The sequence below is a fragment of the Heteronotia binoei genome, chromosome 21, assembly GCF_032191835.1.
Source record: "Heteronotia binoei isolate CCM8104 ecotype False Entrance Well chromosome 21, APGP_CSIRO_Hbin_v1, whole genome shotgun sequence".
NCBI classification, from domain to species: Eukaryota; Metazoa; Chordata; class Lepidosauria; order Squamata; family Gekkonidae; genus Heteronotia; species Heteronotia binoei.
This window is the reverse complement of record NC_083243.1, coordinates 22,889,830-22,917,263: the sequence shown is the minus strand read 5'-3', so window position 1 is coordinate 22,917,263 and position 27,434 is coordinate 22,889,830. Positions and strand designations below refer to the sequence as shown.

The window sequence follows — 27,434 nt, the reverse complement described above, 5'->3', positions numbered from 1 at the left end:
ATACAAATCTCCAGATACTTGAAGTATTTTATTATACTGGTAAGAGTTAAGCAGATATTGAAGATCCTTACGATGACTTTTGATTTGTGAACCTAAGGTTGATCTGCTGGAATACAGGTTGCTTCTTCCTTCCTCCCATCCTTGCTGAAAAATCAGTTATTTGGCCTGCTGATCAATCAGCGACTGTATCTCAGTCAAGGGTCTGCTCCATATTTATCTCCCATGAAAAATGTGTAAAGGGCTTATGAACATACGAAACTGCCTTATACTGAATCAGACCCTGGGTTCATCAAGAGGGCAGCATACTCAAGAGGACTGAAGATACTGGAATTTAATATTAGCACCAAATTGTTTTAATATGTTTTAATTGTTTATATTGTTCAGTGTTTTAATGGTTAAAGTTTAGTACTGTAAATGTTTTATTGATGTAAGCCGCCCTGAACCTGCTTCGGCGGGGAGGGCGGGATATAAATCAAATCAATCAATAAATAAATAAATTAGATTTAATGCACTACCATCGGCCATCCTCTCCGGAAGATACCACAGAATCCCCCGCAATCTTAGACGATGCCCTTGTAGCCAAGGAGTCATCGAAATGGTCCCTCATGTTCTTCTGGACTGCCCTTTCTATAGCAGCCCATGAGCAAAATACCTAGATGCTCTGCTCTCTGACCATCAAGGCCTTTCTGATAATGCCAAGGTCCGCTTTTTACTCCACGGGAAACACAACTTTGTCACTACTCACGTTGCTTGTTTTTTACAGGTTGCGATCTGAATCAGAGAGGCTTTCACTCATGCATAGCCCACAGCTATTTTATGTTATTTAACTTTTGCTGGGTTTTTTTATTATATTATATTTTTTATTATATTTTTATTATATTTTATGTCATTTAACTTTTGCTCGTTTTATATTATATAATTTTTATTATACTCTATAGTGTCACTGCTGGTTTTAAAGTATTCTTATATTAATGCCAATAAAGGTCTATGATGATAAATAAAATTCAATATTGTCTACTCAGACTGGCAGTGGCTCTCCAGGGTCTCAAGCTGAGGTTTTCCACACCTATTTGCCTGGACCCTTTTGAGTTGGAGATGCCAGGGATTGAACCTGGGACCTTCTGCTTACCCAGCAGATGCTCTACCACTGAGCCAGAGCCCCACTTCATGGCTCTTCGGGGTCTCAGGCTGAGGTCTTTCCTATCACCTCCTCCCTGGTCCTTTTTAACTGGAGATGCCGGGGATTGAACCTGGGACCTTCTGCTTATCCAGCAGCTGCTCTACCACTGAGCCACCGTCCCTCCCCAAACGTTCCTTTTCTTATGTTCTTTTTCTCCCTCAAAGGCATTATAAAATTATCCTTGGGGTGGAGAGAGTGGACAAACATAAACATTTTTCCATCTCCCCAAATACTGGAACTTGTAGGCATCCAGTGAACCCGACGGGCAGAAAGTTCAGGACAGACAAAAGGAAATACTACTTTATGCAGAGAGTGTTTAAAATGTGGAATTCACTGCCAGAGGGTGCCGTGATGACCACAGGAACAAACAGCTTTAAAACAGGATTAGATGGATTCATGGAGGATAAGTCTAACAATGGCTACGAGCCATGGTGACTAAGGGGAAGCTCCACATTTCAGGAGCACGAATCCTCTGAATCCCAGAGCCAGGAGGCAACATCAGGGGAAGGTCTTGGCCTCTCTGCCCTGTTGTTGGCCCTCCAGAAGAACTGGCTGGCCGCTATGTGAGACAGGATGCTGGACTAGATGGACCACTGGTCTGATTCAGCAGGGCTCTTCTGATGTTCTAATGAAGGCACTGGCCTCTCTGCCCTGTTGTTGGCCCTCCAGAAGAACTGGCTGGCCGCTATGTGAGACAGGATGCTGGACTAGATGGACCACTGGTCTGATTCAGCAGGGCTCTTCTGATGTTCTTATGTAGGCTTTGGCCTCTCTGCCCTGTTGGCCCTCCAGAGGAGCAGCTTGGCCACTGTGTGACACAGGATGCTGGATTAGATGGATCACTGATCTGATCTAAGAGAGCTCTTATTATGTTCTTAGATTTCATCAGCATGATACTTTGATTGGTTAGGATTTGCTTCCAGTTTTTAAAAATGATGCTTTTCTGCTTTTTGTCCTATAGAAACAACATTAACATATTTACCCATTATGGTTTTATCCCACACTTTTTCCGAGGAGATCCACACGCTATATAAAACACACACATAAACGCATGAAGCTGCCTTATACTGAATCGGACCCTTGGTCAATCAAAGTCAAACTGGAGATCAGTTGTCCATGTGGAAGTTGAGTTAAAGCACAATAAATATACTGTGGTCAAATTACTAATCAAGTCAACTAGTTATATCCATCACCAATCAATCCAGACTTAACACAATTCATTCAAAGCACAGATATTTCCACATTGCATGTAACAATCTTCCAATAAAGTGCTTGTTTCAAAGTAAAGTGCTTCTGTCAAAGTCTCTTAATAATTCAGTCAATAGTGTCAAAAGTGGAAACTTGTACAGGATGCCTTAGACACCTAAGACATTGCTTACCAGCTAATGTACAGGATGTTGGAGGTGTCTAAGACGTCCTGTACAAGTTTCCATGTTTGGCCCTATTGACTGAAATTAAGAGACTTTGACAGAAGCACTTTACTTTGAAACAAGCACTTTATTGGAAGATTGTTACATGCAATGTGGAAATATCTATGTTTTGAATGAATTGTGTTAAGTCTGGATTGATCGGTGATGGATATAACTAGTTGACTTGATTAGTAATTTGACCACAGTATATTTATTGTGCTTTCACTTGTCTTCCCATGGCTCTCTTCATTGTATATCCCACATGGAAGTTGGCAACCCTATCTGGGGGAAGTCACCTTGCAGCAGAGGTGGCTACCATTAGCTGTACAGATCCCAGGCAAATGCAACCCTGCAATAGGACCGTGAGTGGTGAACACCTGAAGAAAGACCACAGACCCCCAGACATAGAATCATAGAGTTTGAAGGGACCTCCAGGGTCATCTAGTCCACCCCCTGCACAATGCAGGAAAGTCACAAATACCACCACGCACACATACAGACACACACAGAGTGACCCCTGCTCCATTTTTGTCTTACCACTTCAATTGTGATGTTGGCATGTGGATCACTGAGCGAACTGAGGGACGCCAAATAATGAAACATAGAAGGATCAGAATGCATCCAACAACTGATCAAAAGCCGAATGCATATATTACGGCCGATGGCTACACTTCGCAGAGCATTATCAATAGTTGGCCAGTACCTGGAAAAGTAACACATGGTAAACAATATTGCTTTAATTGTTAATAACTAAGAATAAGGCTCATTGTGGGGGGAAATACAATGGGCTGTAGAAAGTTTGGAGGAGCCCAAAGTCACTTAACTGAGAACAGAAAAGGGTGCGTAATGTTCAGGCTTCAATGGGTACCTTGGTGGATGTCTGAACCGGCTTGTAGGGAAATACTCCATAACAGAAACATACACAAATTCTTCTGCACTGTTGATCACATCAAGTATACCTTGGAGGTCATCGGTGCGACCCTCTGGACAAAACGAGAAGGGAGAAGCCTAGAGCAGAAGAGAGGTTTAATGGCTACAACATCTAATCTCCCCATAACTCTCTAAATTTGTATGTCCAGTTCAGGGGTGGCCAAACTGCGGCTTGGAAGCCACATGTGTCTCTTTCACACATATTGTGTGAACAGCTCCCCCTAACCCCTTCAGCCAGCTCGGAGAAAGCATTTGTCTCTCTAAATACCTTCTCCAAGCTAAGCTGGCTGGTGTGAGGATAGGGGGCTTGGAGAACACATTTAAAGTTAAACATGCTTTCTTTCCACCTATCCCTCTCCCCTTCTATTTGTTTTCTTTCCACCTTTCTCTCTCCCTTGCTTCCTTCCTCTCCCTCCCTAATGTCATTCTTCTTTCCTTCCTTCCTCTCTTTCTCTCTCTCATTTGTTTGAGGGAGCTAGAGAATGCTTGGCAAAATATATCACTTTGGAGGAAAAAATCAGGAAACAAATAGTTCTAGTTATCTAGTAATTAGTTCAGTTTATTACCATCAAAGATCAGTTAAAAATTGAAATAAATAAGATGTTGTGCCAGCACCTCAAGGCTACTGTTATTCTTTCCTGATGCACTCTCTCTCGTTTAATCTCAGTAGGCTCAGCACTGGCAAGTATTTGGATGGGAGACTGCTAGGGAATGCCAGGGCCATAGCACACAGGCAGGTAATGGCAAGCCACCTCTGAATGCTTTTTGCCTTAGAAACCCTATGGTCCCATTCCTCTGCTGACAGCTCTTCTGCTGTTGTGGAGAGTGAGAGTCTCTAATTTGGCGTCAGTCTGAGGAGGAGGGATGTGATCCCATAAAAGGGACCTCTTTCTTGGGAGACAGACCAATATTCTCTCATACTGAAGATATCGCTCTGGGGTTGAGCGGAGGTGGGTTTTGGTAGTGGGGAATTCAATTGGTAGGAATATAGAGAGCCAGTTTGGTGTCGTGGTTAAGTGCACTGACTCTTATCTGGGAGAACCAGGTTTGATTCCCCACTCCTCCACTTGCAGCTGCTGGAGTGACCTTGGGTCAGTCATAACTCTCTTGGAGCTGTTCTCTGAGAGCTCTCTCAGCCCCACCTACCTCACAGGCAATGTTCCCTCTAAGCTGAGTTAGTGTGAGCTAGCTCACAGTTTTTTAGCCTCCAGCTCACACATTCTTGTCTTAGCTCAGGAAAAATAGCCCCAGAGCAAGCTAATTTATGCAGTAGCTCACAACTTCTACGCCAGTAGCTCATGAAGCATTATTTTTGCTCACAAGACGCCACACCTTAGAGGGAGTATTGCTCACAAGGTTGCTGCTTTGGGGTGGGGAAGGGAAAAGAGATTGTAAACTACTCTGAGATTCCGAGTGAAGAGTGAGGTATAAATCCTAACTCCTCTTCCTCCTCCTCCTCCTCTTCTCCATCATCATCTGTGATGTGAGGGCACTTTCCACCACACTAGGTGGCAAATCTCACTGAGTTTGGTCAGATTACCCTCTAAGTACACATGCCCCCATGGCACAAAGTGGTAAGCTGCAGTACTGCAGTCCAGCTCTGCTCACGACCTGAGTTCGATCCTGGCGGAAGGTGGGTTCAGGTAGCCAGCTTGAGGGTGACACAGCCTTCCATCCTTCTGAGGTTGGTAAAATCAATACCCAGTTTACTGGGGGTGAAGTGTAGATGACTGGGGAAGGCAATGGCAAACCACCCCGTAAAAAGTCTGCCAAGAAAACGTCATGATGTGACATCACCCATGGGTCGGTAACAACTCGGTGCTTGCACAGGGGACTACCTTTACCTTCTTACACATGAAGACGATTGGGCTGTCGGTCCACTTACAGAGAAATAAGCCTTGGTGGTCATTCCTTTGAACTGCACTTCCAAAGGGCTCTCCCTGTTAATGTCGGTGGAATAATTCCTCGGCCAGGGAGAGGGGACGGTGGCGCTGGATCCTCCAAGATCCCAGTATGTCTTGAAGGTCTTCCAGAGATCGTTCGCCAGGCAGCTGCAGTTGCTGATCACCACGCCAACTTCTTTCACCTGCGGAAATGGAGAAGCTAGAGGGAGAGGCATGTGCCAAGCCAAACAGCTGTCATCCTTCCCACCCTCAAGCAGTTCTCCATCTGGTTCTAGTTACTGATCTGTTCCTCTTTGAAATCATTGCTGTAGATTATGAAGGGAGCATGGAGCAAAACACACATGGGGGAAACGCTGCTTCAAGAAGGCTACCAGCTTTAGCAGCGTAGTCTATTGTTTTGTTATATTTTTAATGTTCCAGCGTAATCCACTTTGATTCCTAGAGAGCCAGTTTGGTGTAGTGGTTAAGTGTGTGGACTCTTATCAGGGAGAACCGGGTTTGATTCCCCACTCCTCCACTTGCACCTGCTGGAATGGCCTTTCTCCACTTGCACCTGCTGGAATGGCCTTGAGTTAGCCGTAGCTCGCAGGAGTTGTCCTTGAAAGGGCAGCTGCTGTGAGAGCCCTCTCAGTCCCACTCATCTCACAGGGTGTCTGCTGTGGGGGAAGAAGATATAGGAGATTGTAAGTCACTCTGAGTCTCTGATTCAGAGAGAAGGGCGGGGTATAAATCTGCAGTCTTCTTCTTGATAAGAAGCAAATGGGGTTATTTGTTTTAAAGACCTAAGTCAATGAATGAACATCACCGGTTTCTTTTTAAACATTTACATCCCGCAAAAACTCTCAGCTTAAGAGCTTTCGATACAACCTGCATACAATCAGTAGTAATTAAAACAATAATTGAAATTACCGTTGATAATTTATTGTATTTATTTTAAAAATTTATATCCCACTGTAGCTTGAGATTCCCCCCGCATCCAATTGGAGAACCTGACCTGGCACTTTCAAGGGACAATGCCTCTACAAAATGTTTAGCAACAGGGTTCTCCTGGGTTTAGCATATTAAAAGCTGATTAGCAACCTTTAATCTTGGAAATACCCAGGGCTTTTTTAGTAGAAAAAGCCCATGCATTTGCACGTTAGGCTACGCTCCCTGATGTCACCATTGTTTCACATAGGGCTTTTTTAGTAGAAAAAGCCCATGCATTTGCATGTTAGGCTACACCCCCTGATGTCACTTCATTATTCCCTATGGGTACTTCATTATTCCCTATGGAAATCGATTCCCATAGGGTAAAATGGAGGATTGATTTGGGGTATCTGGGGCTCTGGAGGGGCTGTATTTTGAGGTAGAGGCACCATATTTTCAGCATAGCATATGATGACTCTCCTCAAAATGCTCCCCACGTTTCAAAAAGATTGGCCCAGGGGGTCCCATTCTATGAGCCCCAAAAGAAGGTGCCCCTATCCTTCATTATTTCTAATGTAGGGAAGGCATTTAAAAGGTGTGCGGCTCCTTTAAATGTGATGGCCAGAACTCCCTTTGGAGTTCAATTGTGCTTGTCACAACTTTGCTTATGGCTCCACCCCCAATGTCTCCTGGCTCCACCCCCAAAGTCCCCAGATATTTCTTGAATTGGACTTGGCAACCCTAGTCTGTAGACACAACCCACATGCAGAACAAGTTCTGCGTCTATGGTGGCCTCCCGTTCTACTCAGAGGAAAGTCCGGTTTTTTTAACAGAGATGACCAAAAAATCTCCAATAGTCTTGGTCCTCCTGTAACCAGTCCTAGGACCATCCTGGAAGATCTTTAACTACAAACCAATATTTCCTGATGATATTTTGCATGGAGTGCGCCAAGGGAGAGTACTGCATTGCACAAGTAATCCTAGATGTCTCACATCGAGGCTGTTGTTTAACCTTAAGTAAAGTAGCCAGGGCTTTTTTTTATAGCAGGAACTCCTTTGCATTTTAGGCCACACACCCCTGATGTAGCCAATCCTCCAAGAGCTTACAGTAGGCTCTGTAAGAAGAACCCTGTAAGCTCTTGGAGGATTGGTTACATCAGGAGGGTGTGGCCTAAAATGCAAAGGAGTTCCTGCTACAAAAAAAAGTCCTGAAAGTATCCCTCGGAACACTGTTGATCCTGGTAAGAGCCCCCTGAAAACCTTTCCAGGAGCAAATGTGAAACAAGGGCATCAGTACGACCTAGCTGCAATAACTAGATTGCTGACTGCAATCCATAAAAAGATTTGGCTTGGTGACATCATCTTTCTTCACTTCACCGTCGGATTTTCTGGCAAGAGACAGCATTGATTTGCTTTGAATATAGACTTGGTTTCTGATGGTCTTTAAGACGTTCTACCCTTTGTATAAGTGATTGAATTGGTTCTATTTTGAATATTACTCTAAATAAGACTTCCATCTTTTGTATAAGAGACTGAATCGGTTCTCTTTTGAACATCGCTTTATATTACACGAGTCTTTTTTATATATTGTTTGGTTTGGTTACTGATTTCTGAGGCAGGTAATCATGGAAGCTTCGTGCTTTTTTCCCCTGCTACTCACCTGGAGATTGGCAACCCTACAAAATAGGGGGTGTTAGGATCAACCTCTTTTTCCACATACCTGCCCCTTCCACTTTATATCTCCAGATCTCTCACCTGAGTTATAGCTCTCCAGTCCATATTAGAGCTGCCAAGAAAGACATGTTTCTTGTCTACAATCCAGAATTTGGAGTGCAGGACACCCATGGTTAGACGTTGAAAGTTAATTCTTCTAACCTGAGCCCCTGTTAGGATGACATAAGCGGGGAAGGGGGATTATCAAACAACCGGTTTGCTGCCAATTTAAGCAGTAGTTGACAACGAGCGAGTCATCGGCTGTGTCTGTTCCCTCACCATTTCTATGATCGTTTATACGTAGGTGTTCTGTTCCTCTGGCTTTCTGTTTCTCTCCTTAGAATTATTTTTAGTTTATGGCATTTTGCATAAAACATACAAACCTGAATGCACACATCTGAAGATGTACTTAGCTTAGCTACTTGTTGCCAACACAAAAGAGGAAGCCATGTAAAACCAGAAACAAAAGCTCACGGCAAATAGCTGTAAATTGTATAATGTATTCAATCAAGTGCTATAAATCTGAATTTTCTGAAATTCTTAGGAAAGATGTCAACCAAAACAAACTGTACAATGACAACCTAAAGACACTCTGTGCGTACCCAAAATAGCATGCTCATATATAAAGTCCACATTACGATGCAAGCATAATCTTGTAGCTAGAGTAATGAAGTCCACACAAGAGCTAATTGTAATCCATTAGAGCAGGGGTGGCCACCTAGAATAAACGTCAGATGTCTGAGAGCTGCAAGACATGAACATCAAATGTTTGAGCGCTGCGAGACAGGAAGGAAGGAAGGAAGGAAGGAAGGAAGGAAGGAAGGAAGGAAGGAAGGAAGGAAGGAAGGAAGGAAGGAAGGAAGGAAGGAAGGAAGGAAGGAAGGAAGGAAGGAAGATAAATGGGGGGGAGAGGGAGGGAGAGGTGGAAAGAAACCAACTTTAAAGGCATTCTCCAAGCCACCAGCTGGCTTAGCTTGGAGAAGTGATTTAAAGAGAGAAATGCCTTCTCCTAGCCAGCTTACAGGGCAGTGGGGGCTCTGAGAGCCACACAATATGTGTGAAAGAGCCACGTGTGGCTCCTTTGGCCACCCCTGCATTAGAGCCTTGCTCTGTCTCTTTGCTTACGTGGAATTATAAAGGAACCAGTCCAGTTGTCCCAAATGAAAGAAGTGCAATGGATAACCGGGCACTACCAAGCCGTTTCCCAGCAGGGCTTCATCAGGCCCGTGGTCCTGGATAATTGATACGATCAGGAACTTGCTTCGAGTCATACAGAAAAGCGGGCGTCTTCAGATCGCTCAGCTACTTGTTGCAGCATTTCATTAGCTGGTGAATTCACACAACATTCCTACACTTTTCCCCAAGGCTTAATGTGAAGGGACTTGATGGGGGAACCCAAAAATACTGGCCTTTGAAATGATTTGCAGCTGTACAACCTACGAGCATTTTGCTCTTCGTGGCATCACATCCAGTATTAGGCATTAAGGCACAAAACTGCCTTACTCTGAATCAGACCCTTTGTTCATCAAGGTCAGTATCATCTACTCAGACCTACAGCTGCTCTCCAGGGTCTCAGACAGAGGTCTTTCCCATCACCCACTGCCTGGTCCTTTTATTGGAGATGCCAGGGATAAAACCTGGGACCTTCTGCATGCCAAGGAGATGCTCTTCCACGAGAGCTTTTTTTGGTAGCAGAGCTCCTTTGCATATTAGGCCACATGCCCCTGGTGCAGCCAATCCTTCAAGAGCTTATAGTAGGCCCTGTAAGAAGAACCCTGTAATCTCTTGGAGGATTGGCTACATCCGGGGATGTGGCCTAATATGCAAAGGAGTCCTGCTACAAAAAAGCTGTTTACCACTGAACCACAGCCCCTTAAATACAATGTATACAAAAATTTTAAATAATAACTGTGTAGACTTCCATTCTATTCTGCCTTGAATGTGCCTTCCAGTCCAATGTTGAAAAATAATTAAACCAAAGTCCTGGCTCACTCACAAGAAAGCCTAAATGCAAACCGCTGTGTATATTACTCATAATTGCTCCTATGTATTGGAATTGCTTATTGCTTATCTGTAGGTGTTTTTTAAGCCAAGGACGGGAGTGGAGTTGCCTTGGGAACCGTAAGGTGAAAAGTGCAAATGCAGGGGAGGGTTTGCTGAAACGGGACGCTTTAGGATGCCTTTGAGTATGCGTATCTATTGCTAGGCAGATAGTGAGGGGGCCCCACCAATTTGTGGGAAGAGAAACTTCAGAGTTAGCCAATTAGTGTGGAATTTTACTCACTTAGGAGAGATGAGATAATGAAGTAATAGTATCTGTGAAGTGCTGTTTTGCGGCCGGGAGTAGTCAGATTGTGCACCCTGCCAATGGCCTGTTTGGTCACAGGGGGAGAGAGAAGGGGGGCGGGGGGGGGGGCGTGCGTCGGGAATGCTTAAAAAACAGCAGCTTAGGCTAAAGCGGGAGAGAGGCAGCCTCTAGCATGAAGCGTCTCTCTCTCACATTGCAATGAGATTTTTACAAATAAACCTTTGGACTTTTGAGCAAAAAGTCTCTGCCTGGTAAATTGTTTTTGGGTTTTCAGGGCTGTGGCCCAGAACCTGTTAACACTATTAAACTGAATCTTGGGATTCCAGTTAGGGTTGCCAACCCCAGGAAGGAAATGGAGATCTTATAGAAGTACAACTGATCTCAGAGATTCATTCCTTTGGTGGAGATTGGAGCTTCAGAGGGTAGATTGTATGATTTACCACAATCCTATGTGAAATTCCTCCCCCAATCCCCCCTCTGCAGGTTCTGCCCCCAAATCTCCAGGGAATTTCTCAGGATGTAGTTGGGAACCTTACCTAAGACTCCAAGAGTCTAGGGTCCTGGCTGCTGAGGCCCCATATAAGAGTGCAAGAACTCAGTAGAGTCAGGCCTCAGATTCAGCAGGAGCTCAGAGAAGCACAGCTCCTGAACCTTTCTGATGGTTCCCCCTCTTCCTCCCCATCTACCTTGTCCATTGAATAGTAGGTGCAGCTGCATAACAATCCCTGGATTAGGAGAGCGGGCAGCCAGCCAGACACCAGGGGCTTTGCCATGCCCCAGCAGCCCTGGAGAAGTCCACACTACCCTTTCTCCACTTCTTATGTGATTTTGGGTGGTGGGTGACTTGCTGGCCTTTTGACTGTTGGGGGGGGGGCTAGGAGAGCCCCAAGCGAGTGAGGCCTGCTTGGGCTGGCTGGATCTTTAGCCAGCCCAAGCAGGCCTTGCTCGCCCGGGGCTCTCTTGCATCAGGTTGCTTTTGGCTTTGGGGAGGGGAAGCGACATATGCTAATGAGTTATGCCAATGAGCTCCACCCCCTATTTTTCTACAAAATGACCCCTTAGTCATTATGCTTATAAAGAGAAGGAATTAAAAATTACCTTTTGCCTCCAGAAACTCAAGATCAGTGGAGTTACGGTCTTGAGAGGGCACGTTTGTCGCGATAAACAGAGAGACGTTTCTCAGAAGCAAACTTCCAAATTTAGCAAGAACCTCTTCACCCTGCAGAATCATTTGTATTGCACAAGGGTAGAGGTTGCCACACTTTGAATGGGGAAAACATACAGAGCTCCATGGTACATTAGGTACCAACCAAAGGAGAAAACCGTGGAAAACAATTGTATAAAAATCTTACCAGAATTTTACCATCAGATATGTTAAATCCAGGTAGGTAGTTCAACAGGTCAAGTCCAAATCCACTATCATATAAGTTAAATACAAGTAGGTAGTTCAACAAGTAAAGTCCAAAAAAAGTGTCCAAGCCCAAAATCTCTGCAGAAGTGAAGCTGAATATTTGAAGGCTTGCTGTTCCGTTTTGAAACTGATGCATCTATTCAGTATTATATGAATAAGGTACCAGGCTCTTGATAAAGGGAACTACACTCCAAAACGATTAACAGGTTTGGACACTTTTCTCCATAGTTATCTATGCTGGAGGAGTCCACTAGGAGTGATTCTGAGCAGGAACTCATTTGCATATTAGGCCACACCCCTGGCATCAACATTGTTTCAGCATGAACTTATTTGCATATTAGGCCATGCCCCCTGACGCCAAGCCAGCCGGAACTGTGTTACTGTGCGTTCCTGCTAAAATAAAAGAGCCCTGGTTCTAATTATATTCTTTAGAGATTCTTCACCCGATTGAGCACGGTTGTTTTACTAGCATTGTTGCTGCTGATAGATTTGAACTTGACCTGTTGAACTACCTGCCTATATTTAACTTACGTGATAATAAATTTTCTGATAAAATTTTTATACAATTTTACGTGTTAAAACAATTTTATTGGTAACATATGGCGGTTATATCTAATACTAATAAAATATTAATAATCACTTAATACCTTCCCCATACATTACCCTTTTCCCTCCCCCCAGTCTTAATTATAAACATTGGTAACATAAGGTAACAATTTCTATTTCTACATCCTTAATCATTTTTCACCACCATCCCCTATATTACTTTCTAATTACCCTCCCCCCGTTACTTAGTTAAAGTTATGACATGGAGTGAAATGGACAAATTAACAAGAACTTTAAGAGACTACGATTTGGAGGTTTTTAAGATGGAGTGGAAAAAATTTAGAATATATGCAGAAAAAGAGTGGAAAGTGAAAGGACATTGGACAATTTTTGATAATGATTAAGTCTTAGAAGAAAGAAGAATATTAATTTTTGGTTTTAGTAGTTAAGTGTATCTTTAAATGTTAGTAGTTTTTGATAATGATTAAGATTAAGTTTTAGAAGAAGATAGAGTATAAATATTGGTTCTTGATTAGAATAGAGTACCTTTAAATATTATTATTTTGAATTAATTTTTATACAATTTCTCCTTTCATTGGTACACTTTGAATGGGGCCATTCCACCCAGCTGCTAAGCATGCTGCTTTTGGGTTGCCAGCCTCTAGGTGGGGCCTGGAGATCTCCTGGAATTGCAGCAGACCTCCAGGCTACATAGATCAGTTCCCATGGAGAAAACGGCCGTTTTGGAGGGTGGACTCTATGGTCTTATGGCTGAGAACCCACCCTTCCCTGAACCCCACCTCCCCCAAATTTCACCTCTAAATCACCAGGAATTTCTCAGCCTGGATATGGGAATCGGAAGACTTATATCCTCTGGTGTGGGGAAACCCAATTTGGTCTTAGTCTGATCACACACATGGTAAAGGGCAGGAGGGAAAACACAGTCTGAAACTGAAAGAAAGGCATCTGAAACAAGTTCAAAGAACTTCTTCCAGGGTTTTTTGATAGGAAAAGCCCAGCAGGAATCATTTGCATATTAGGCCACACACCCTGTTGCCAGGCCAGCCGGAACTGCGTTCCTGCTATTTAAAAAGCCCTGACTTTTCCCCTTTACTTTACCTTGGGGTCAACGTTCCCTCTAAGCTGCAGAATCTTGTGAGCAACAATTCTACTTGGTGTGCTACTTGGCACGAAAGTTGGGAGCTCCTGGCATTAAAGTTGTGAGCTACTGCATAAATTAGTGTGCCCCGGGGTCATCCTTCCTGAGCTAAGGCTAAAAATCTGTGAGTAGCTCACACTAACTCAGTTTAGAGGGAACACTGCTTGGGGTGTGTCTACTTAAGAGTCCTGCTGGATTAGACCAAAAGTTCAGCATTCTTTCTCTAACTGTGTGTAAATACATGCTCCTAGAACATGCAAAAGGAGGCCTTGGAATTAAAAGAGATCAGAGGGAAATATTTACTGAGAGTTCTCCAGTCTTGTTTGCAAATTGCTGCAGCTTTTTTTGACCCCAGCTTGGGAAGTAGTTTGAACACCGTGAAAAGAACTTCAGTTATCGGCTTTAAAATGAGCTGTTACAGTCAAGGTAGTGCCGACACACAGAGGGCATGTTTAATTCTCAAATTGTATTGGAAAATTGACTGAATGGTCTGTACTTGCATCAGATCTGGGGGAGGGTTTTTTTTTTTAAAAAAATCTGATCTCACCTGTTTAGATGATGAGTCGTGAACACCTAGATCTTCCCCAGTCAGAGACCAATAAAAAGAAGCCACGTGGATGCTTTCCTGGGTCATATTCAAGAGCTCCATCCATGCCTGGTATAAGGGTTTCGCCATGCTGCTGTTTGGCTCGTAGGGCATATCACAAGGAAGGCTTTCCACAAGCTGAAAACTGGAAGAGACATTCCGTGACCGTGACGCTAGATCGAGGTGGTTAGCTGTGTTAGTCTGTATGCAGCAGCGGAAAAGAGCAAGAGTCCAGTAGCACCTTAAAGACTTACGCAATTTTGTGTCAGGGTGGGAGCTTCCGTGAGTCATTGCGCACTTCTTGTGACACAGAGTGGGACCGTGGCATCTAAGGAAAGGGGGCTTAACTTCCTCCTAACCAGGGCTGGCCCTACTGTCTGGCACCCTAGGCAAAGCTAACTTCTGCTGCCCACCCCCTGCACTGATAATGCTACTGAGTCATGTGGGGGTAGGGTTGCCAAGTCCAATTCAAGAAATATCTGGGGACTTTGGGGGTGGAGCCAGGAGACATTGGGGGCGGAGCCAGGAGACATTGGGGGCAGAGCCAGGAACAAGGGTGTGACAAGCATAATTGAACTCCAAGGGAGTTCTGGCCAGCACATTCAAAGGGACAGCACACTTTTTCAATGCCTTCCTTCCATAGGAAATAATGAAGGATACGGGCACCTTCTTTTGGGGCTCATAGAATTGGACCCCCTGGTCCAATCGTTTTGAAATTTGGAGGGTATTTTGGGGAGAGGCACTAGATGCTGTACTGAAAATTTGGTGCCTCTACCTCAAAAGACAGCCCCCCCCCAGAGCCCCAGATACCCACAGATCAATTATCCATTATTTTCTATGGGAATAAATCTCCATAGGGAATAACAGAGTTCCCAGCAGACATTTCCCTCCCCTCCCCCCGCTTTCTGACGACCCTGAAGCGGGGGGAGGGCCTCCAAACCGGGGGATCCCCTGCCCCCACCTGGGGATTGGCAACCCTATGTGGGGGGGCGGGCGCCTAAATCAGCTCCCCCAGAAGGCCCTGCTCCCAACCTGCAATGGACTCAGGCAGCTGAGGACGCAGTTGTGGCTCAGTTGGAGAGCCTCTGCTTTGATTGCAGCCGGTTGCTGGTTCAATCCTTCTCTAGTTAAAAGGACCAGGTAGCAAATGATGTAGGGCTGCCATGTTCCCAGGCGGGGTTTCCCCCACCCCAGAAGTTCCTAACCTGCCAGCCCACATTGGGCCGGCAGGGGGGATTCTCCCCCGACGTCACTGGAGTGATGACGTTACTCACAGTGACAACATTGTGCTGGCGACGTCACATGCCAGTCTCTCTAGGAGCTTCCAGGAAAACTCTATGGTTTTCCTGGACGCTCTAGCAATTTGGGAGGGAAAACTCTATGGTACAATAGATACCACTTGCCAGTAACGTCATCGCGCCGCGCACATAAAAGCAGTCCCCCACCAGAGGCTGCAGGGGACTCGGTACCCTAAAATGATGTGATAGTTCTCAGCCCCAAGACCCTGAAAAGCAGCTACCAGTTTGAGTAGAAAGTACTGACCTTGATGGACCAGTTGTCTGATTCAGTGTAAGGCAGCTTCATGTGCATTCATGAGTGTATTTGCCCCAATGGGAATCAATGTTCCCTCTAAGCTGCAGATTCTTGTGAGCAAAAATTCTACTTTGTGAGCTACTGGCATTAAAGTTGTGAGCTACTGCATAAATCAGTGTGCTCTGGGGTCATCCTTCCTGAGCTAAGACAAAAATGTGTGAGCTGGAGGCTAAAAATCTGTGAGCTAGCTCACGCTAACTCAGCTTAGAGGGAACACTGATGGGAATACCAATGGCTATATCAGGGGTGGCCAAACTTGTTTAATGTAAGAGCCACATTGATTAAATGTGAGATGTTTGAGAGCCTCAAGACATGAAAGTCAGGTGTTTGCAAGACGGATGGATGGAAGGAAGATAGGAAGGCATATAGATGGAGGAAAGAGGGAGAGGTGGAAAGAAACCAACTTTAAATGCATTCTCCAGCTAGCTTGGAGAAATGATTTAAGAAGAAGAAGAAGAAGACTGCAGATTTATACCCCGCCCTTCTCTCTGAATCAGAGACTCAGAGCGGCTTACAATCTCCTATATCTTCTCCCCCCACAACAGACACCCTGTGAGGTAGGTGGGGCTGGAGAGGGCTCTCACAGCAGCTGCCCTTTCAAGGACAACCTCTGCCAGAGCTATGGCTGACCCAAGGCCATGCTAGCAGGTGCAAGTGGAGGAGTGGGGAATCAAACCCAGTTCTCCCAGATAAGAGTCTGCACACTTAACCACTACACCAAACTGGCTCTTTAAAGAGACAAATGCTTTCTCCAAGCTGGCCAATGGGGTGGGGTGGGGGGCTTCAGGAGCCACACAATATATGTGATTGATAGAACCACATGTGACTCTTGAGCCACAGTTTGGCCATCCCTGGGCTATACCTTTGTTTTCCCAAGAGGGCAAATAGAAGCTCCCTGGGGCCATTTTAGGTTGAGAAAACAGCAGGCAGAAGCACTAGGGAGGCCAGACTAGTCTGGGGAAATCCCTGGAGATTTGGAGACAGTGCTTGGGGAGGGTGAAATTTGGTGAGGAGAGAGAGCTCAGAGGGCTGTGATGTCACTCTGGAACTTCTGAACTCTATGGTATACCATAGAGTTCCCCCTGCCATTTCCTCCAGGGGAACTGGTATCTTTGGTCTAAAGATGAGCTGTCATTCTGGGAGAACTCCGTGCCCCACATAGAAGCTGGTAAACCAGGGTGGGGGTGGGGGCTTAATTTCTCTCTGCCTGCACACTGAGTTCTGACACAAATTGCACTAACATGGGAGTCATGGGGCGTTTTCGCACTTATCTTACGCCGGAGCAACGTCCCTCTTCACCGCGCAGCGTCTGCGCGGATTTCGCACTAATTGCTCTGCAGAACCCGGAAGAGCCGCAAAGTCCCGGGGCTTTTGCGTCGCAAATGTAAACCGGCAAAAACCAGTTTACATTTGCGACGCAAAAGCCGCGGGACTTTGCGGCTCTTCCAGGTTCTGTGGAGCAATTAGTGCGAAATCCGCACAGACGCTGCGTGGTGAAGAGGGACGTCGCTCCGGCGTAAGGTAAGTGTGAAAACGCCCATATAGTAAAAGAGTCCAGTAGCACCCTTAAGACTAACACATTTTATTGTAGCATAAGCTTTTGGGAAACACAGCTCTCTTTGAGCTGTTTCTCGAATCACAGTTCTCTTCGAAAGCTTGAACTATGATTTATTTATTTATTTATTTATTTATTTATTCTATGACTTATATCCCGCCCTTCCCATAAAATGGCTCAGGGAGAGATAAAGAGAGCTTCGTCAGAGAGCTGTTTCTCAAAAGCTTATGCTACAATAAAATGTATTAGTCTTAAAGATGCTACTGAACTCTTGACTATTTATCAGCAGATTGCAGCGCTACCTCCTCTGGATCTATGGGAGACATATAACTCCCATTACGCATGCGATCAAAAGCCCATGTGGACTTTGCAACTTTTGAAACTGTCCACAAATATTGGATTCGTTAATTTTTAAATTTGTTTGGCAGCTTTTTGTTGGCCGTTTTGTGCAGCTGTGGCCCCTATCCGGTTAACAGAAATGAATGTCGTTCCAAATGGTTAAGCTCCCAGATCTGGCCTCAGTAAGCTATTATGCTTCATTCTGATGGAAGCCAGAAAGGAGCATCACGACGAGCTACGTTCTTTGCAGCCACGTCCAAACATTGATCATGCGCTCGTCTGCAATACCCGTTCTCTCTCAGCTCCAGCACCCCCAAGTGGTCACACCGGTGAATTGTTCACATTCCAAAACCATCAGAGTTTCTAACGATTCGATAGCGCTGAAGCTGGAGGCATTCAACCTTCATGGGCGGACAGCTGTTGTTGGCGCATGCTCACTATTTAATGCACTGCCAAAATTACAGGGTGGGGTTTGGGGAGAGGAGGGTCCTCAGTGGGGAACAGTTGTTGGAGTCAGAGACTCAGCATGCCTGGTCATTGGGGGTACCACATCACTCTAAGTTGGGGTTACCCAGGGGTGGAATTCTAGCAGGAGCTCCTTTGCATATTAGGCCACACACCCCTGATGTAGCCAATCCTCCAAGAGCTTATAAAGTTTTTGTAAGCTCTTGAAGGATTGGCTACATCAGGGGTGTGTGGCCTAATATGCAAAGGAGCATTTTGTATAAGGAGCTTTGTTGTAAAGTTTTTGTAAGCTCTTAGAGGATTGGCTACATTAGGGGTGTGTGGCCTGATATGCATAGGCGCTCCTGCTAGAATTCCACCCCTGGGGTTACCACCAGATGTCTTCTTTTTAGAGGATACGTCCTCTTTTGGGGGTGTCTGTCCTCGTTTGGGTTCTTTTTAAAAAACTGATGAAAATGTTCTCTTTTGAGGTTGGGAAGTTAGGAATATTTCTAGTTAGCAGCAATTATCCCAACTTAAATAGGAAGGGGTATTTAAAATGAGATTTGTTATTGTAATCACTTGTTTGAAATAGCCAGACTGAAAATATATCCTGTTTTGTTTTTCAAAATGTGGTAACCCCAAAACCCAACTTTTCTCTCTGGCCTTTTGTTCTATCCAAGTCTCCCCGTTGCTCTTCGTGGAGACACGTTTCTCTGAAGATCTCTCCTGTAGAAAACAGTGCCCTCATACTTCCATACATTTGGTGCCAGATTTAGCAGGCCACTTGCAACAGGGAAAGTACTCTTTAGATTCGGCTTCTCTCTCCTTTTGACTGCAACCTGAATGTGAACTGAATCGACTTGAATAAATATTTTTACATTTGCAATATACAGTTTGTCACAGAAGTGAGTTCACCCCCTCACATTTTGTAAATATTTAAGTATTTTAATGTGACAATACTGAAGAAATAACACGTGGCTGCAATGTAAAGTAGTGAGTCTACAGCTTATGTAACAGTGTAAATGTGCTGTCCCCTCAGAATTACGCAACACACAGCCATTAATGTCTAAACTGCTGGCAACAAAAGTGAGTACACCCCTAAATGATAATGTCTAAATGGGGCCCAAAGTGTCAATATTTTGTGTGGCCACCATTATTTTCCAGCACTGCCTTAACCCTCTTGGGCATAGAGTTCACAGAGCTTCACAGGTTGCCACTCGAGCCCTCTTCCACTCCTCCATGATGGCGTCACGTAGCTGGTGGATGTTAGAGGCCTTGAGCACCTCCACTTTCCATTTCAGGATGCCCCACAGATGCTCAATAGGGTTTAGGTCTGGAAACATGCTTGGCCAGTCCATCACCTTTACCCTCAGCTTCTTCAGCAAGGCAGTGGTCATTTTGGAGGTGTGTTTGGGGTCATTATCATATTGGAATACTGCCCTGCGGCCCAGTCTCTGAAGGGAGGGGATCATGCTCTACTTCAGTATGTCACAGTACGTGTTGGCATTCATGGTTCCCTCAATGAACTGTAGCTCCCCAGTGCCAGCAGCACTCATGCAGCCCCAGACCATGACATTCCCACCACCATACTTGACTGTAGGCAAGACACACTTGTCTTTGTACTCCTCACCTGGTTGCTGCCACACACGCTTGACACCATCTCCGGGGCAGATAGTGTGAAATCGGAAGGAAGCCCCGGTGAGAAGAGGAATGTGAGAGCAGCACAAGGCGAGTGGGAAATCGGTAAATAACACGCTTCTATGACTGGGCAATCCCTGCCATATTAACCAAATATCCAAGAATAGTGCCACAGAGTCCACTCTCCAAAGCAGCCATTTTCTCCAGGGGAGCTAACTTCTGTAGTCTGGAGATGAGCTGGAATTCCACCAGGTCTCTATACCCCATCTGGATGTTGACTTCCCTAGCTGAGAAGCTCCTTACTTGTATTGCTCGTTTGCTTACCTGCATGAATCATTACATCTAATGCTGCTTTCTATCTTGGTCATTCTCTCCTTTACAATTTCTTGGTCTTCGTTAACCAGGAGCCAGCTGCCAGGGACTACACCTTCATCCTCTGAAAGTGCCGTTGTGTCACGTTTTGTGAGGTGAGTTATTACCACAAGAAGCCCAGCCACTGAAATCAGCACAAGTACCTAGAAGAAGAACAGAATTCACATTTGTGATGGTCAGGGCTGAAGGTTTTCCCTTCGTGAGTTTTAGCAAGATGACCAAGCAAATAACCACCATGGCTATCAACAACCATCGCCACCCGCAGTCCCAATGAGAATTACTATAGTATAGAGCCTTTTTTAAAGAGAAAAGGGCCAGCAGGAATTCATTTGCATATTAGGCCACACACCCCTGCTGCCAAACCAGGCGGCACTGTGTTCCTGTGCGTTCCTACTAAAAAAAAGCTCTGATGTTTCCTCAGAATTTCGCAAGCATCTCCATAATCTTTAAAATTACTCTCTGGTGGTGGTGAAAAGCATCATCAGGTCACCGATGGCAACCCTGTAAGGTTTTCAAGGCAAAAGGTAAGATGTGGTGGTTTGCCATTGCCTGCCTCAGCATAGTGACCTTGGACTTCTTTGGTGGTCTCCCATCTAAACACTAGCCAGGACAGACCCCGCTTAGCTTCTGAGATCTGACAAGATTGGGCTAGCCAGTTCACTCTGTAGGGTAGGCCTAAGGTTGCCAGCTCTGGGTTGGAAAATACTTGGAGATTTTGGGGATGGAGCCTGGGGAAGGCAGGGTTTGGGGAAAGGAGTACGGTTGCCAGGTCTGTGTTGGAAAAAACCTGGAGACTTTGGAGGTGGAGCTGGGAGAGGGTGGGGTTTGGAGAAGGGAGGGGCTTCAGCAGGGTACACTGTCATAGAGTCCACCCTTCAAAGCAGCCATTTTCTTCAGGGGAGCTGTTCTCTGCCAACTGAAGATCAGTTGTGAAAGTGGGAGATCTCCAGGCTCCACCTGGAGGTTGGCAACCCTAGCCAGAGGAGGGACCTCAGCAGGGTATAATGCTACAGAGTTCACCCTTCAAAGCAGTTACTCATTCAGGTCCAGGCATGAGGTAGAAAACGTAAATAAGAGAATGTGCTCTCAGGTACTTTTCTCTTTATGTCATCACGGGCAACAGTTATACTGGCAGGTTTGCCAGTTTCCCAGTCAGAGCAGGGGATCGCCCGCCCTTGGGTTCTATATATATATATATATAAATGGAACTGTTGTGTACATTATTATGTCACTTCTGGAGGAAACCCAGAAAAGACAAAGGTTGTCTCTGGAGATTTATAAAGCTACCTGGCAATTCCTAGAGCAGGGCTGGCCAAACTGTGGCTTGGGAAACACATGTGGCTCTTTCACACATATTGTGTGGCTCTCAAAGCTCCCACCACCCTATTGGCCAGCTTGGAGAAGGCATTTCTCTCTTTACATCATTTCCCCAAGCCAAGCTTTATCCAGCTTGGATAATGAATTTAAAGTTAAAGCAACTTTCTTTCCACCTCTCTATCACTCTTCCCAATCTATTTTCCTTCCTTCCTTCCTTCCTTCCTTCCTTCCTTCCTTCCTTCCTTCCTTCCTTCCTTCCTTCCTTCCTTCCTTCCTTCCTTCCTTCCTTCCTTCCTTCCTTCCTTCCTTCCTTCGACATTCATGTCTTGTGGCTCTCAGACATCTGAAATTTATTTTATGTGGCTCTTACGTTAAGCACGTTTGGTCACCCCTGTCTTAGAGCTACTCTCTGTCACGCCCAGGTTTTCCCTGAAAGTGTTGTAACGATGCATGTCATGTTGAGCCCAATTCGAGTACCTGCCCCTAAACCTACTTGATGAAACTGAGGGTTCTGCTACTGCTGAACTATGATTTTACGTAAGTATGGGGCATTTCGCACACGCACACACACACACACACAAACACACCACACACACAAACACACATTTGCTGTATCTTGTTTTTATTCCAGCACTTACCACTTTAATGTCCATTTGTTCACTGGGCAGGAATCTCAAGGAGATGGGCCTGTTTGATAGCCAAGGTTTCCCGACCTAGAAAACAGAAATGTACAGCAAAGAAAAGAACCAAAGAGAATGAACAAACATAGGCCAGTGATTTGTCAAGCTTTTCTTCCTTTGGGGAATAGGGTTGCCAGGTCAGTCAAGTCAGTGGTTGGGGTGGGATTTACCTTTCCAGGAGCAAGGAGGGAGAAGCAGGAAATAAATGTGTTGTAATCAGGGCTTTCTTTGAGCAGGAACACACAGGAATGCAGTTCCAGCTGCTTGGCATCAGGGGGTGTGGCCTAATATGCAAATGAGTTCCTGCTGGGCCTTTTCTACAAAAAGCCCTGTGTGAAACAATGGTGCCATCAGAGGGTGTGGCCTAATATGCAAATACGTTCCTGCTAGTTTTTTCCTACAGAAAAGTCCCTGTTTGTGCTTATGTAATCAGGTAATGATGTAGGCACATCAGTGATGTGGGGGCGGGGGGCGACACCCTGGTTTTGGGGCAAAACTCTATGGTTTGAAGCTAATTCTACCATAGAGTTTTGCTCAATAACCAAAGTGTCACCCCTGACGTCACTAATGTGCTTATGTCACTTCCTGTTTACATAGGCACATTATATTTCTTACTTCTTGCTTGTTTGGGGGGGGGCGTAATTCCCACCACAGAAAGAAGTGCCCTGTGGCCATTTCTCCCTGCTTTCTGATAGCTCTGAAGTGGTGTGAAGGGCTTCAAACCAGGGGATTTCCTGCGCCCAACTGGGGATTGGCAACTGTACCATTCATGCAGGGTACTTCTCACAAGGCTACTAGGCATGTCAGGTTGTACTGGATCTACTGAGGCTGTACCCCTAAATACATCAACATTCCCCTGTAGGCCTGGCTCACAATCTCAGGAAAATTAGGAAACTCAGGAAAATTAGTATGATTGTCTGAACATGAGATACTCCACAATGGTTACTTAGTAGGATCCATCAAAGCAAAACCTGAAAGTGTGGTTTTAAGTTCGTTTATTAACCACAGTTAGTATTAGCAGTGCTTTTGCATGACTTCCAAATGCCAATATCCCCAAGGTCACTCTCAAAACACTACCTAGCTTTAGAGTTAGTCACTTGATTCAGAGAGCCAGTTGGTGTAGTGGTTAAGTGTGCAGACTCTTATCTGGGAGAACCAGGTTTGATTCCCCACTCCTCCACTTGCAGCTGCTGGAATGGCCTTGGGTCAGCCATAGCTCTTGCAGAGCTGTCCTTGAGGACAGCTGCTGTAAGAGCTCTCTAAGCTCCATCTACCTCACAGGGTATCTGTTGAGGGGGGGAAGGTAAAGGAGATTGTGACTGCTCTGAGATTCAGAGTATAGGGTGGGATATAAATCCAGTATCATAATCATAATTATTATCATCTTCATCTTCTTCTTTGAGTGAAGGAGGTGGAACCAACATATGTCAAGGATTTGAGTGATTCTCTGTTAGCTAAACATTGGTTTCACAAACTAACTATAATAAAAATATGGCATAGCTTCATAAGAAAATAAGAAGTGCCCTGCTGGATCAGATTAGTGGTCCATCTAGTTCAGCATCCTGTCTTACACAGTGGCCAACCAGCTCCCGTGGAGGGCCAAGGCCTTCCCCTGATGTTGTCTCCTGGTGCTGAAAGCCAGAGGTTGCCTGCTTCTGAATGCGGAAGTTCTCTTTACTCACCATGGCTAGTAGCCAGTGATAGACCTATCGTCCATGAATCTGTCTGAACTAAGCTATTACTTGCGGTGCCAGATTAAACCCTGTGGAGGCCCCTAGGTAGTCAAAATCTCAGGGGGGGGGAGGGGGCTCGTAGATTATCTCAGAGCTGGAGCACCCACCCCCTTGCCCATGACCCCTGCTGCAGTCTGAAGACACCTTCTTAAAAGCCCCTTTTACTAAGTTGCAGGGGAGAGCTAGAGAGAGGCAAACTTGGCGACAACGCCAGCATCAGCCGAATCAGGTAAGCTGGGCAAAGAGTGGCTCAGTTGCTGGCTGTGTGTGAAGGCTGGGAGGACTGCAAGCAGGGGGGAAACTGGGTGGGGGGGAGCCAGCTCAGGGCCCCTAAGGGCACGGGGGCCCATAAACCAGTGCCTACTTGGTCTAATTGTAAATTCAGCCCTGGTCCTAAAAGGTTCAACTCAACATAACCACGTGACTAGTTTAGACTGAACAATAGTCACATAGATTTGGTGGTGGTCACAGATACAAAGTTGGAGTCCCGTGGCACCTTTAAGACCATCAAAGTTTAATTCTAGATATAAACTTTTGTGTGCATGCACACTTCTTCAGATTCTTCCGGTATCTAAAGAAGTGTGCGTGCACGTGAAAGCTTATGCCTCAAATTAAACTGTGTCTAAAAGGTGCCACTGGACTTAAACTTTCTTCTGTTACTTCAGACCAACATGACTATTCACCCGAATTGCAAGTAATTCCTAACTAATTATCTCACTGAGTCAGAAATGCACAGAGATTTTCTCCTTCTCTCAATGGTTCCTGTTTCTTCTTGCCTCATGCAACCATCACTTAAAGGAGTGTCAAGAGCTTGAGGCAAACTGAAAGAATGAAATCTAACCTGCCCTCCTGCGCCATTAGTTGATGGTGGGAACTGATGGGAAAGGGGTGGTTAGAATGTGGAGACCACAAGCGGTGCCCTCTCAGAGGCCCAGAAATGCATTCAATGGCTTTATCGCCAAAGAAGCTCACACAGATCTTGAAAAAGTTAAATTCCTGTTGTGTATCCATAACTGAAAAAGGCTCACCATCTCCAATGCTTGCTCGAATTGATGAATCTCTGCTGTGCTCTGCCTCCTCCAAATCAACCCCAACCGGACGCAACTGCCGTTCTAAACAGCAGTAATGCTCAGCTTGTGTTGGTGGGGGGTTTCAGAACAATAATTGGAGGTGCAAAGTCTCATACGTGCTGAACTTCCCTTTTAAGAACAGAATGTCACAATTCAACAGCTAAATATAGAGGGACAGACAACATCACAGTTTTGGTAGCAGCTATCGGACCAGAAAGAGCCCCCATGGCGCAGAGTGGTAAAGCTGCAGTACTGCAGTCCAAAGCTCTGCTCATGACCTGAGTTCGATCCCAGCGGAAGCTGGGTTCAGGTAGCCACCTTGAGGTTGACTCAGCCTTCCATCCTTCTGAGGTCGGTAAAATGAGGACCCAGCTTGCTGGGGGGAAAGTGTAGATGACTGGAGAAGGAAATGGCAAACCACCCTGTAAAAAGTCTGCCGTGAAAACGTTGTGAAAGCAACGTCACCACAGAGTCAGAAACGACTGGTGCTTGCACAGGGAACTACCTTTACCTTTATCGGACCAGAACCATTGGGTTGAAATTAAATCAACTCAGCTAAACATTAGAAAGAACTTCCTAAGTTAGAGCGATTCCTCAGTAGAACAGGCTTCCTCAGGAGGTGGTGGGCTCATTCTTTGGAGGTTTTTAAGCAGAGGCTAGATGGCCATCTGACAGTAATGCTGATCCTGTGAATTAGAGCCTGATGTTCACACTGAAATGAGAAGCTTAATGCTGTAATTAGAGAATTTAGAACAGGGTTCCTAAATAATTAAGCCGTCAAACTGAAGAAAGAATTGAAACGTCATCAAAATCTAGAGAGACATCTTTTTAAGAAAGTGGCTGCGTTGAAGGTACACTCTTCAGGAGCACCCACCTTGTGAATTTCAGTTGGACTATTTCCAAGTCTGGAATTATATCTTTTCATTTGGAGACTGGGTTTTTTGGCCCTTTGGGGTTTTCTGTTACTTTAAAAGGCCCTAGCACCGCCGGCCTCTATCATTATTGTATTGTCTATTATGTGTTGGACACAATACTTATATTTTTGCAAACTGAAAGATGGTGTACTACTTGGTGGCTTTGATCAGTTGATCCTGTGGGGGTCACAAAGCAATTTTTCTCCAGGCAAGTTTAGCCAAGGATCCAGGCCAGTTTTTCCAATCACTGGAGGTGTGGGGGGAGGTATTTGTGAATTTCCTGTATCGTGCAGGGGGTTGGACTAATGACCTCGAAGAGCCCTTCCAACTCTATGATTTGAAGAAACGTTTCTATGATACCTGAGTTACAATAGATCTGACACTGATCAGGTTATTAGCTACTTCCACATGGGGATTTTATCAAAACATAGAAAGTGGGAAGCCCTGGAAACTCTGAATATGTCGCGTGACCTTCCTGGGGCTTTCCCTTTTAATACAGAAAACACACCTGCTTTTCTCCAATTTAAAGCCAGATTTTCAGAGTGACTGAAGGAATGTCCACATGTCCTAAGATTGACAACATCTACATGGGGCCAGGAGATCTGCTGGGATTATAACTGATTTCTAGACTACAGGTATCAATTCCCCTGGAGAAAATAGCTGCTTTGAATGGTGGACTCGATGGCATTATAGCTCACTGAAGTCTAGGGTTGCTAGGTCTGTGCCTGAAAATACTAGACTTTGGGGGTGGACTCAGAAGAGGGCGGGGTTTGAGGAGGGAAAGGGCCTCAGCAGGGATGCCATAGAGCCCACCCTTCAGAGCAGCCATCTCCAGGGGAGCTGATCTCTGCTAGCTAGAGAACAATTGTAAAACCTGGAGGCTGGCAACCCCACGGAGGTCTCTCCCCAAACTCTGACATCTCCAGGATCCACCACTAATGTGCAAATGAGTTCCTGCTAGGCTTTCTCTTTAAAAAAAAAAAAAAAGCCCTGGGCATTGTTGTGTATGGTTGATATTTGTGTTTCAATGATGTCTTCCATGTGCGTTATCTACTCTGAGTGTAAGTGATTCAAAGGAGGAAGTTGTTTGATTTTTTTTAAAATTGGTTCTCGCTTTCCCACAACACCATGGTGTATGGGTTTCCCAGCAGCTTTTCTCCTTTCTCAAACCTGCTTTCCTCTGAATTTTTTTGGGGGAAAGGTCACCGTTAAAGCCTGGATAGCTGTCATGTGGGGTGGCAACATTTGGGGTTTTATTGCCAATGTGGCAGCCATTTGCACTGGCACTGTCCCCACAACACAAGTGTCGGGGGGAGGAGAAGCAGAAGAAGAAGCCGAAGAAGAAGAATCAGCACTGGAATATCAAGGCTCATCTCCAACAGCAGAAGGTCTAAATGCTAAAGTACTCCACAACTCATGGAGATAGGGTTGCCAAGTCCAATTCAAAAAATATCTAGGGACTTTGGGGGCGGGGCCAGGAGACTTGGGGGGGGGGGAGCCAGGAGACATTGGGGGGTGAAACCAGGAGCAAGGGTGTGACAAGTATAATTGAACTCCAAGGGAGTTCTGGCCATCACTTTTAAAAAGGACCACACACCTTTTAAAGTGCCTTCCTTCCACAGGAAATAATGAAGGACGGGGCACCTTCTTTTGGAGCTCATAGAATTGGGCCCTATGGTCCAATCTTTTCGAAACTTGGGCGGTATTTTGGGGAGAGGCAC

At 45.3% G+C, this 27,434-nt stretch overlaps 1 protein-coding gene across 1 annotated transcript in view; it reads right to left on the bottom strand.

Moving 5' to 3' along the window:
- The window catches only part of PLD4 (phospholipase D family member 4), a 30,195-nt gene extending 6,514 nt beyond the window's left edge, over positions 1-23,681 (bottom strand). Inside the window, exons 1-9 of the mRNA XM_060261581.1 lie at positions 23,646-23,681; positions 21,955-22,029; positions 19,952-20,142; positions 14,017-14,200; positions 11,452-11,572; positions 8,088-8,215; positions 5,405-5,605; positions 3,458-3,597; positions 3,127-3,292 (exon numbers count right to left, since the gene is read on the bottom strand). Coding sequence (XP_060117564.1) covers positions 3,127-3,292; positions 3,458-3,597; positions 5,405-5,605; positions 8,088-8,215; positions 11,452-11,572; positions 14,017-14,200; positions 19,952-20,142; positions 21,955-22,029; positions 23,646-23,681 — 1,242 coding nt within the window. The remainder of the gene's footprint in view (positions 1-3,126; positions 3,293-3,457; positions 3,598-5,404; positions 5,606-8,087; positions 8,216-11,451; positions 11,573-14,016; positions 14,201-19,951; positions 20,143-21,954; positions 22,030-23,645) is intronic.
- Between the last annotated feature and the right edge of the window lie 3,753 nt (positions 23,682-27,434).